This window comes from Oncorhynchus mykiss, chromosome 27 (genome assembly GCF_013265735.2).
Source record: "Oncorhynchus mykiss isolate Arlee chromosome 27, USDA_OmykA_1.1, whole genome shotgun sequence".
In the NCBI taxonomy this organism is placed as follows: Eukaryota; Metazoa; Chordata; class Actinopteri; order Salmoniformes; family Salmonidae; genus Oncorhynchus; species Oncorhynchus mykiss.
In genome coordinates this window covers 50,775,267-50,788,107 of record NC_048591.1, presented here as the reverse complement: position 1 = coordinate 50,788,107, position 12,841 = coordinate 50,775,267, and the positions used below count along the sequence as shown (strand labels likewise).

Here is a 12,841-nt window from a genome sequence, read left to right as displayed (position 1 = left end):
AGAACAGAATAGAGTAGAACAGAGTAGAGCAGAGCAGAATAGAACAGAACAGAATAGAACAACAGAAAAGAGCAGAATAGAACAGAGCAGAACATAATAGAGCAGAATAGAACAGAACAGAGCAGAATAGAACAGAGCAGAACAGAAGAGCAGAATAGAACAGAGCAGAATAGAGCAGAGCAGAACATAATATAGCAGAATAGAACAGAACAGAATAGAGCAGAACAGAGCAGAATAGAACAGAGCAGAACAGAAGAGCAGAATAGAGCAGAACAGAGCAGAATAAAACAGTACAGAGCAGAACAGAACAGAGCAGGACATAACAGAATGGAGCAGAACAGAGCAGAATAGAAAAGAACAGAAAGGAGCAGAACTTAGCAGAATAGAAAAGAATGGAGCAGAACAGAACAGAGCAGAGCAGAACAGAGCAGAACAGAACAGAGCAGTACATAACAGAATGGAGCAGAACAGAAGAGCAGAACAGAACAGAACAGGACATAACAGAAAGGAGCAGAACATAGCAGAATAGAACAGAATGGAGCAGAACAGAACAGAGCAGAGCAGAACAGAGCAGAACAGAAGAGCAGAACAGAACAGAACAGAAGAATATAACAAAATAGAACAGAACAGAATAGAACAGAATAGAAGAATATAACAGAATATAACAGAATATCAGAAAAGAACAGAATAACAGAATAGAAGAATAGAACAGAAGAGAACAGAACAGAGCAGAATAGACCAGAACAGAGCAGAATAGAACAGAGCAGAACAGAATAGAGCAGAACAGAGTAGAACAGAGCAGAATAGAGCAGAATAGAACAGAATAATATAATAGAATAGAGCAGAACAGAGCAGAACCGAATAGAACAGAATAGAACAGAGCAGAACATAATAGAGCATAACAGAACAGAGCAGAACATAGCAGAATAGAACATAGCAGAATAGAACATGGCAGAACAGAGCAGAATGGAGCAGAACCGAGCAGAATAGAACAGAACTGAGCAGAACAGAGCAGAATAGAAAATAGCAGAACAGAGCAGAATAGATCATAGTAGAGCAGAAGAGAACAGAGCAGAATAGAAAAGTATAGAGCAGAGCGGAATAGAACAGATCAGAGTAGAACAGAGTAGAGCAGAGCAGAATAGAGCAGAACAGAGCAGAACATAATTGAACAGAGCAGAATAGAACAGAACAGAATGGAGCAGAACAGAGCAGAATAGAACAGAACTGAGCAGAACAGAGCAGAATAGAAAATAGCAGAACAGAGCAGAATAGATCATAATAGAGCAGAACAGAACAGAGCAGAATAGAAAAGTATAGAGCAGAGCGGAATAGAACAGAATAGAGTAGAACAGAGTAGAGCAGAGCAGAATAGAACAGAACAGAATAGAACAACAGAAAAGAGCAGAATAGAACAGAGCAGAACATAATAGAGCAGAATAGAACAGAACAGAGCAGAATAGAACAGAGCAGAACAGAAGAGCAGAATAGAACAGAGCAGAATAGAGCAGAGCAGAACATAATATAGCAGAATAGAACAGAACAGAATAGAGCAGAACAGAGCAGAATAGAACAGAGCAGAACAGAAGAGCAGAATAGAGCAGAACAGAGCAGAATAAAACAGTACAGAGCAGAACAGAACAGAGCAGGACATAACAGAATGGAGCAGAACAGAGCAGAATAGAAAAGAACAGAAAGGAGCAGAACTTAGCAGAATAGAAAAGAATGGAGCAGAACAGAACAGAGCAGTACATAACAGAATGGAGCAGAACAGAAAGGAGCAGAACAGAACAGAACAGGACATAACAGAAAGGAGCAGAACATAGCAGAATAGAACAGAATGGAGCAGAACAGAACAGAGCAGAGCAGAACAGAGCAGAACAGAAGAGCAGAACAGAACAGAACAGAAGAATAGAACAAAATAGAACAGAACAGAATAGAACAGAATAGAAGAATATAACAGAATATAACAGAATATAAGAAAAGAACAGAATATAACAGAATAGAAGAATAGAACAGAAGAGAACAGAACAGAGCAGAATAGACCAGAACAGAGCAGAATAGAACAGAGCAGAACAGAATAGAGCAGAACAGAGTAGAACAGAGCAGAATAGAGCAGAATAGAACAGAATAATATAATAGAATAGAGCAGAACAGAGCAGAACCGAATAGAACAGAATAGAACAGAGCAGAACATAATAGAGCATAACAGAACAGAGCAGAACATAGCAGAATAGAACATAGCAGAATAGAACATGGCAGAACAGAGCAGAATGGAGCAGAACAGAGCAGAATAGAACAGAACTGAGCAGAACAGAGCAGAATAGAAAATAGCAGAACAGAGCAGAATAGATCATAGTAGAGCAGAAGAGAACAGAGCAGAATAGAAAAGTATAGAGCAGAGCGGAATAGAACAGATCAGAGTAGAACAGAGTAGAGCAGAGCAGAATAGAGCAGAACAGAGCAGAACATAATTGAACAGAGCAGAATAGAACAGAACAGAATGGAGCAGAACAGAGCAGAATAGAACAGAACTGAGCAGAACAGAGCAGAATAGAAAATAGCAGAACAGAGCAGAATAGATCATAATAGAGCAGAACAGAACAGAGCAGAATAGAAAAGTATAGAGCAGAGCGGAATAGAACAGAATAGAGTAGAACAGAGTAGAGCAGAGCAGAATAGAACAGAACAGAATAGAACAACAGAAACGAGCAGAATAGAACAGAGCAGAACATAATAGAGCAGAATAGAACAGAACAGAGCAGAATAGAACAGAGCAGAACAGAAGAGCAGAATAGAACAGAGCAGAATAGAGCAGAGCAGAACATAATATAGCAGAATAGAACAGAACAGAATAGAGCAGAACAGAGCAGAATAGAACAGAGCAGAACAGAAGAGCAGAATAGAGCAGAACAGAGCAGAACAGAACAGAGCAGGACATAACTGAATGGAGCAGAACAGAGCAGAATAAAAAAGAACAGAAAGGAGCAGAACATAGCAGAATAGAACAGAATGGAGCAGAACAGAACAGAGCAGGACATAACAGAATGGAGCAGAACAGAGCAGAACAGAAGAGCAGAACAGAACAGAACAGGACATAACATAATGGAGCAGAACAGAGCAGAATAGAACAGAACAGAAAGGAGCAGAACATAGCAGAATAGAACAGAATGGAGCAGAACAGAACAGAGCAGAGCAGAACAGAGCAGAACAGAAGAGCAGAACAGAACAGAGCAGAAGAGCAGAATAGAACAGAACAGAAGAATAGAACAAAATAGAACAGAACAGAATAGAACAGAATAGAAGAATATAACAGAATAACAGAATAGAAGAAAATAACAGAATATAACAGAATAGAAGAATATAACAGAAGAGAACAGAAGAATAGAACAGAATAGAACAGAATAGAGGAGAACAGAAGAGAGCAGAACAGAGCAGAATAGAACAGAACAGAAGAATAGAACAGAATAGAACAGAATAGAGGAGAACAGAATAGAGCAGAACAGAGCAGAATAGAACAGAACAGAAGAATAGAACAGAATAGAACAGAATAGAGGAGAACAGAATAGAGCAGAATAGAACAGAACAGAATAATATAACATAATAGAGCAGAAGAGAACATAGCAGAATAGAACAGAGCAGAACAGGATAGAACAGAGCGTACTAGAACAGAACAGAGCAGTTGAGAACATAGCAGAACAGAACTGAGCAGAACAGAGCAGAATATAAAATAGCAGAACAGAGCAGAATAGATCATAATAGAGCAGAACAGAACAGAAAAGAATAAAGCAGAGCAGGATAGATCAGAATAGAACAGAACAAAAAAACAACAGAAGAGCAGAATAGAACAGAATAGAGCAGAACAGAGCAGAATAGACCAGAACAGAGCAGAATAGAACAGAGCAGAACAGAATAGAGCAGAAAAGAATAGAGCAGAAAAGAATAGAGCAGAACAGAATAGAACAGAACAGAGCAGAACAGAATAGAGCAGAACAGAGCAGAATAGAACAGAATAATAGAATAGAATAGAGCAGAATAGAACAGAGCAGAACAGAATAGAGCAGAACAGAACAGAGCAGAACATAGCAGAATAGAACATAGCAGAATAGAACATGGCAGAACAGAGCAGAATGGAGCAGAACAGAGCAGAATAGAACAGAACTGAGCAGAACAGAGCAGAATAGAACAGAACAGAAAGGAGCAGAACAGAGCAGAATAGAACATGGCAGAACAGAGCAGAATGGAGCAGAACAGAGCATAATATATCATAATAGAGCAGAACAGAACAGAGCAGAATAGAAAAGTATAGAGCAGAGCGGAATAGAACAGAATAGAGTAGAACAGAGTAGAGCAGAGCAGAATAGAGCAGAACAGAATAGAACATAACTGAGCAGAACAGAGCAGAATAGAAAATAGCAGAACAGAGCAGAATAGAAAATAGCAGAACAGAGCAGAATAGATCATAATAGAGCAGAACAGAACAGAATAGAAAAGTATAGAGCAGAGCGGAATAGAACAGAATAGAGTAGAACAGAGTAGAGCAGAGCAGAGCAGAATAGAACAGAACAGAATAGAACATAATTGAACAGAGCAGAATAGAACAGAACAGAATAGAGCAGAACAGAGCAGAATATAACAGAGCAGAACAGAAGAGCAGAATAGAACAGAGCAGAATAGAGCAGAGCAGAACATAAGAGCAGAATAGAACAGAACAGAATAGAGCAGAACAGAGTAGAATAGAACAGAGCAGAACAGAGCAGAATAAAACAGTACAGAGCAGAACAGAATAGAGCAGAACAGAAAAGAATAGAACAGAGCAGAATAGAACAGAGCAGAATAGAACAGAGCAGAATAGAGCAGAGTAGATTAGATCAGAACAGAGCAGAAAAGAACAGAGCAGAAGAGCAGAATAGAACAGAACAGAGCAGAATAGACCAGAATAGAACAGAGCTGAACAGAACATAGCAGAATAGACCAGAATAGAACAGAGCTGAACAGAACATAGCAGAATAGAACATAATGGAGCAGAACAGAGCAGGACATAACAGAAAGGAGCAGAACAGAGCAGAATAGAACAGAATGGAGCAGAACATAGCAGAATAGAACAGAATGGAGCAGAACAGAACATAATAGAACAGAGCAGAATAGAACATAACAGAACAGAAGAGCAGAACAGAAGAGCAGAATAGAACAGAACAGAAGAATAGAACAAAATAGAACAGAACAGAATAGAAGAATATAACAGAATATAACAGAATAGAAGAATAGAAAAGAATAGAACAGAAGAATAGAACAGAATAGAACAGAATAGAGGATAACAGAAGAGAGCAGAACAGAGCAGAATAGAATAGAACAGAATATAACAGAATAGAACAGAATAGAGGAGAACAGAATAGAGCAGAACAGAAGAATAGAACAGAATAGAACAGAATAGAGGAGAACAGAATAGAGCAGAGCAGAATAATAGAACAGAATAGAGCAGAACAGAATAGAACAGAACAGAATAATAGAACAGAATAGAGCAGAACAGAGCAGAACAGAAGAATAGAACAGAATAGAACAGAATAGAACGATGAACAGTTAAAACCAGTGGGTGGCAGTCCTACTGCCTCTGACCTGAATTCCCTGACCAGAATATCTTTATTTTCTGTCCTGATGATTCTACATGTTGAGACACCACAGCTATCATCTGCTTTCAGCCCTACTGCTATATTTCCTCTATAAGACGATATGAATCATGTACTTCCACTCACAGACGATATGAATCATGTAGACTAGCTCTTCCTGCTGTTGATTGAAGCAGATATACCTTGGCTGACCCAGGAAATGACACACTATTCCCTACATAGTGCCCTACATAGAACCTCCCTATAATTTAACTAAAATGATTTTGACAACAAAGCCATAGGCTCTGACATAGTGCATTGATCAAAAGTAGTGCAGTACAATTGGGAATAGGGTACCTTTGCAGATGCCCCAGTCAGAGACTCTTCACACTGAGGTTTAGGGTTCTATTTCAGATGCCCCAGTAAGAGACTCTTCACACTGAGGTTTAGGGTTCTATTTCAGATGCCCCAGTAAGAGACTCTTCACACTGAGGTTTAGGGTTCTATTTCAGATGCCCCAGTAAGAGACTCTTCACACTGAGGTTTAGGGTTCTATTTCAGATGCCCCAGTAAGAGACTCTTCACACTGAGGTTCAGGGTTCTATTTCAGATGCCCCAGTAAGAGACTCTTCACACTGAGGTTCATGGTTCTATTTCAGATGCCCCAGTAAGAGACTCGTAAGCCATCGTGCCTACATTGATTTTGTACCCCCACACCAAACGCGATCACGACACACAGGTTAAAATATCAAAACAATCTCTGAACCAATTACATTAATTTGGGGACAGGTCGAAAAGCATTAAACATGTATGGTAATTTAGCTAGCTGGCTTGCACTTGCTAGCTAATTTGTCCTTTTTAGTTAGCTGCTGTTGCTAGATAATTTATCCTGGGATATAAACCTTGAGTTGTTATTTTACCTGAAATGCACAAGGACCTCTACCCTGCCAATTAATCCACACATAAAACTGTCAACCGAATCGTTTCTAGTCATCTCTCTTCCTTCCAGGCCTTTTCTTCTCTGGACTTTATATTGCGGTTGGCAACTTTCATAAATTAGGTGCATTACCGCCACTGACCTCGTTCATCTTTGAGTCACCCACGTGGGTATAAACAATGAGGAGATGGCACCTGGGTACCTGCTTCTATAAACCAATGAGGATATGGCACCTGGGTACCTGCTTCTATAAACCAATGAGGAGACGGCACCTTGGGTACCTGCTTCTATAAACCAATGAGGAGATGGCATGGGGGGTACCTGCTTCTATAAACCAATGAGGAGATGGCATGGGGGGTACCTGCTTCTATAAACCAATGAGGAGATGGCACCTGGGTACCTGCTTCTATAAACCAATGAGGAGATGGCACCTGGGTACCTGCTTCTATAAACCAATGAGGAGATGGCATGGGGGGTACCTGCTTCTATAAACCAATGAGGAGATGGCACCTGGGTACCTGCTTCTATAAACCAATGAGGAGATGGCATGGGGGGTACCTGCTTCTATAAACCAATGAGGAGATGGCACCTGGGTACCTGCTTCTATAAACCAATGAGGAGATGGCACCTGGGTACCTGCTTCTATAAACCAATGAGGAGATGGCACCTGGGTACCTGCTTCTATAAACCAATGAGGAGATGGGAGAGGCAGGACTTGCAGCGTGATCTGCGTCACAAATGGAACTGACGCGACGAGAGCGGTGTAGTCAGCCTGTTAGGTTAAATACATGTTTAAATAAAGGTTATGTGCTTTGTTTTGTGACTAGCGTGTTTTGTATGATAGTGTATTTATCATGTAAATCCTGCCCAGAAACCACATTTCCCTTTGGGGAAATTTGATTGATTGGTTGATTGATTGACATGAAAATAACTGCGATAACTCACATTGCACGTTGAGCACGACACTGTCTGTAATCCTCTCGTTGTTGTAGGTTACGATGCAGGTGAGTTTCTGTTTGTGTGTCTCTCTGCTCGGCACGACCACATAGTTGCTCCTAACGGTCACCGTGCCGTTGGCATTCTGCGTCTCTTGGAACGTGGCTTCGCCCTTCAGCCTCGTGTCCCACTTGATCACACTCTGAGGCTTTCCATTAGCCGAGAGGCAGGTCGCCACGGTCATCTTCCGCTTCTGGGGGCGGGCCACGATGGTGGGCGTGGTCAAGGTCATTCGGGTCTGAGGTCGAGCTGGAAGGAAAGAGGGATAATAAACGTGAACAAAACAAACAAAGTGATTAACGCTCATGCCACTAACTTGGATTACCAATGGGGGTCATTTTGACACCAAGAAGAAACTATTGAAAAGCAACAATCATAGCAAAATACAAACGCATTTCCTATCAAAACATCATAAAGGGACTAGTCTTAAAACAAGGCTGGAAACAAGGCTCTTTCTTGATTTAAATCAAATAAGCAAAGTGATTAAAGGGTGGCAAGGGTTTTTATTAAAAGTGAAGGAAAAATACAATGAAAAAGTTCTACTGGTCTAATTAGTTTGTTTTGAATGCACCACGTCTCAATGCCGATGCCCTTCATTTAAAAAAAATATAGCTTTCTGTGAAGTAAATTACTTTTTGGATTGTGTGGATTTTTCTTTCTAGGTTTATAATTATTTCAACGTTAAGCCTCAGATTAACTGATAACCATTTGAAATGTATGAATCTAGGGTGGGAGAAAGATGAAAAAAGGTTTTGTGATGATTTAAATCAACGAAGGAACGTCCCTCCCTGACGTGCTCAAAGCCAAACCCAGTTGTCAGAAAGCCTCAACAGATGGAGAAGCTTTCCAAATGAACAACATCTTCCAAATGAAATCCTTTGAGGGCTGGCAATTAGCAATTTACTACAGTGGCGTCAAAAGGCTCAGGTAAGCACGAGAGAACGCTCACATGGGAAACTGTAGCTGTGGAGCAGATAAAGAGCAGCAGATAGCTATGATATGAAGAGCTGCAGATAGCTATGATATGAAGAGCTGCAGATGGCTATGATATGAAGGGCTGCAGATAGCTATGATATGAATAGCTGCAGATAGCATTGATATGAAGAGCTGCAGATAGCTATGATATGAAGGGCTGCAGATAGCTATGATATGAATAGCTGCAGATAGCATTGATATGAAGAGCTGCAGATAGCAATGATATGAAGAGCTGCAGATAGCTATGATATGAATAGCTGCAGATAGCTATGATATGAAGGGCTGCAGATAGCTATGATATGAATAGCTGCAGATAGCATTGATATGAAGAGCTGCAGATAGCAATGATATGAAGAGCTGCAGATAGCTATGATATGAAGGGCTGCAGATAGCTATGATATGAATAGCTGCAGATAGCTATGATATGAAGAGCTGCAGATAGCTATGATATGAAGGGCTGCAGATAGCTATGATATGAATAGCTGCAGATAGCTATGATATGAATAGCTGCAGATAGCTATGATATGAATAGCTGCAGATAGCATTGATATGAAGAGCTGCAGATAGCAATGATATGAAGAGCTGCAGATAGCTATGATATGAAGAGCTGCAGATGGCTATGATATGAAGGGCTGCAGATGGCTTTCATATGCTTTGCGAGGCATTGGAAAACCTCCCTGGTCTTTGTGGTTGAATCTATGTTTGAAATTCACTGCTCAACTGAGGGACCTTACTTGTATGTGTGGGATACAGAGATGAGGTAGTCATAAAAAATTATGTTAAACACAAGTATGGCACACAAAGTGAGTCCATGCAACTTATTATGTGACTTGTTAAGCACATTTTTACTCCTGAACTTATGTTGGCTTGCTATAACAAAGGGGTTTAATACTAATTGACATTTCAGATTTCCATTTTGAATACATTTTTGTACAGATTTCTAAAAACATCATTCCAGTTTGACATTATGGGGTTTTATGTGTAGGCCCCTGACAAAAAAAATCTACATTTAATCCATGTTAAATTCAGGCTGTAACACATACAAATGTTGAAAAAGTCAAGGGGTGAGAATAGTTTCTGAAGGCACTGTACTTATTTATTTCTCTGTACTCTGCAGCATCTCTGGTTACATGAAGGCAATATGGCTGTGTGCTTTATGGCGGTGTGTTCCTTCTGGGGAAATCTCTATGAATAGAATATATCACATCTCCAACACTTTCACAAAAACACAGCCTGGCTAAGTGGCCTGACAGGTTTTCTAAGGTTAGAATGCTATAGTGTCTGACCTCACAATCAAGTAAGCAAGTTAAGTGCAGGTCTAGGGCAGGTCAAGGGCAGGTATGGGGCAGGTTAAGGGCAGGTCTAGGGCAGGTCAAGGGCAGGTCAATGCAAGGTCTAGGGCATGTCAAGGACAGGTCTAGGGCAGATCAATGGCAGGTGTAGGGCAGGTATAGGGTAGGTCAAGGAAGGTCAAGTGCAGGTGTAGGGCAGGTGTAGGTCAGGTCAAGGGCAGGTGTAGGGCAGGTGTAGGGCAGGTCAATGGCAGGTCAAGGAAGGTCAAGGGCAGGTGTAGGGCAGGTCTAGGGCATGTCAGGGGCAGGTGTAGGGCAGGTCAAGTGCAGGTGTAGGGCAGGTCAAGGGCAGGTCAAGGACATGTGTTGGGCAGGTCAAGGGCAGGTCAAGGACATGTGTTGGGCAGGTCAAGGGCAGGTGTAGAACAGGGCACGGGCAGGTCAAGGGCAGGTGTAGAACAGGGCACAGGCAGGTGTAGGGCAGATCAAGTGAAGTTCAAGGACATATAAAGAGTATGTTCATCTTCTCACACAGCTGTAACATTATATTTTATTTTATCAGGTCATTCTAATTGACGGGGGTGACTAGAATGTCTTGGTTATCTGGTCATTCTAATTGGAGGGGGGTGACTAGAATGTCTTGGTTATCAGGTCATTCTAATTGAGGGTGGTGACTAGAATGTCTTGGTTATCAGGTCATTCTAATTGAGGGGGGTGACTAGAATGTCTTGGTTATCAGGTAATTCTAATTGAGGGTGGTGACTAGAATGTCTTGGTTATCAGGTCATCCTAATTGAGGGTGGTGACTAGAATGTCTTGGTTATCAGGTCATTCTAATTGAGGGTGGTGACTAGAATGTCTTGGTTATCAGGTCAATCTAATTGAGGGGGGTGACTAGAATGTCTTGGTTATCAGGTAATTCTAATTGAGGGTGGTGACTAGAATGTCTTGGTTATCAGGTCATCCTAATTGAGGGGGGTGACTAGAATGTCTTGGTTATCAGGTCATTCTAATTGGAGGGGGGCTGATTAGAATGTCTTGGTTATCTGGTCATTCTAATTGGAGGGGGGTGACTAGAATGTCTTGGTTATCAGGTCATTCTAATTAAGGGGGGCTGACTAGAATGTGTTGGTTATCAGGTCATTCTAATTGAGGGGGGTGACTAGAATGTCTTGGTTATCAGGTCATTCTAATTGAGGGGGGCTGACTAGAATGTCTTGGTTATCAGGTAATTCTAATTGAGGGAGGTGACTAGAAAGTATTGGTTATCAGGTAATTCTAATTGATGGGGGGTGACTAGAATGTCTTGGTTATCAGGTCATTCTTATTGAGGGGGGTGACTAGAATGTCTTGGTTATGAGGTCATTCTAATTGAGGGGGGCTGACTAGAATGTCTTGGTTATGAGTTCATTCTAATTGAGGGGGGTCACTAGAATGTCTTGGTTATGAGGTCATTCTAATTGAGGGGGGTGACTAGAATGTCTTGTTATGAGGTAATTCTAATTGAGGGGGGCTGACTAGAATGTCTTGGTTATCAGGTCATTCTAATTGAGGGGGGTGACTAGAATGTATTGGTTATCAGGTAATTCTAATTGAGGGGGGTGACTAGAATGTATTGGTTATCAGGTAATTCTAATTGAGGGTGGTGACTAGAATGTCTTGGTTATGAGGTCATTCTAATTGAGGGGGGGCTCAGTAGAATGTCTTGGTTATCAGGTCATTCTAATTGAGGGGGGCTGACTAGAGTGTCTTGGTTATCAGGTCATTCTAATTGAGGGGGGGCTGAGTAGAATGTCTTGGTTATCAGGTCATTCTAATTGAGGGGGGTGACTAGAATGTCTTGGTTATCAGGTCATTCTAATTGAGGGGGGTGACTAGAATGTCTTGGTTATCAGGTCATTCTAATTGAGGGGGGGCAGACTAGAATGTCTTGGTTATGAGGTCATTCTAATTGAGGGGGGCAGACTAGAATGTCTTGGTTATCAGGTCATTCTAATTGAGGGGGGCTGACTAGAATGTCTTGGTTATGAGGTCATTCTAATTAAGGGGGGTGACTAGAATGTCTTGGTTATGAGGTCATTCTAATTGATGGCGGCTGACTAGAATGTCTTGGTTATGAGGTCATCCTAATTGAGGGGGGCTGACTAGAATGTCTTGCAGTGTCATATTGGGTTGTTACCAAACACGGTGAGGTTGACCATGTTCTCTCGGTTCCCAGCAGGGAAGGTGGTGTACTCGCAGATGTATGCGGCCTCATCAGACAGCCTCAGGTTGGAGAACATGATGGTGGTATCCTCCAGAGACGGGGTGCGGTGGCGGACCGCAGCCTGCTTGAACGTCACCCTCTCCTTGAAGGGCGGGAGCACGGACACCCCCAGCGACGGGTTGGCGATGGCCACGTTCTGTTTGGTGCCGTTCAGGAACTTCTGCCACGTCACCTGAGAGATCTTGACTGGAGGGTTGGAATTAACGAAGATACAACGCAGCTCCACCTGGGAGCCCACGAAGCCTGACTTAATGGAGTCCATCTGGACACTCTGTCCATCTCCAGCTGAGAGAAGGACAGAGGGGAGGAGAGGAGAGGAGGAGGGGACGAGAGGGGAGGAGGAGGAGGATGGGAGGAGAGGAGGAGGGGGGGGAGGGGAGGGGAGGATGGGAGGAGAGGAGGAGGGGGAGGAGAGAGTGGGGAGGGGAGGAGAGGAGGAGGGGGAGGAGAGAGTGGGGGGGGGTAGGACAGAGGGGAGGGGAGGGGAGGGAGAGGAAGAGGGGAGGGGGAGGGGAGGGGGAGGAGAGGAGGGGGGGCGGGGAGGGGAGGAGGAGGAGAGAGGGGAGGGGAAAGGGGGAGACAGAGAGAGAGGGAAGGAGAGGGAAAGAGAACAAAACAACATTTCATTATGATCTGCAGGCCCACAAGTCCATTCCAGCCTGCTTGGCAGAGTGTAGACGCACCATCCATCCACACACACTGCAAGCTCCACATATTTAATCCCAGAGAAACACCCACCACCCACCCCGAGTTCCACAAAAGCAACCCG

The 12,841-nt window shown here is 42.5% G+C and overlaps 1 protein-coding gene across 1 annotated transcript in view; it reads right to left on the bottom strand.

Annotated features, from left to right (window-relative positions):
* Positions 1–12,841, bottom strand: part of LOC110507254 (nectin-1-like) — a 184,741-nt gene that overhangs the window by 62,352 nt on the left and 109,548 nt on the right. Inside the window, exons 2-3 of the mRNA XM_036964625.1 lie at positions 11,986–12,357; positions 7,489–7,788 (exon numbers count right to left, since the gene is read on the bottom strand). Coding sequence (XP_036820520.1) covers positions 7,489–7,788; positions 11,986–12,357 — 672 coding nt within the window. The remainder of the gene's footprint in view (positions 1–7,488; positions 7,789–11,985; positions 12,358–12,841) is intronic.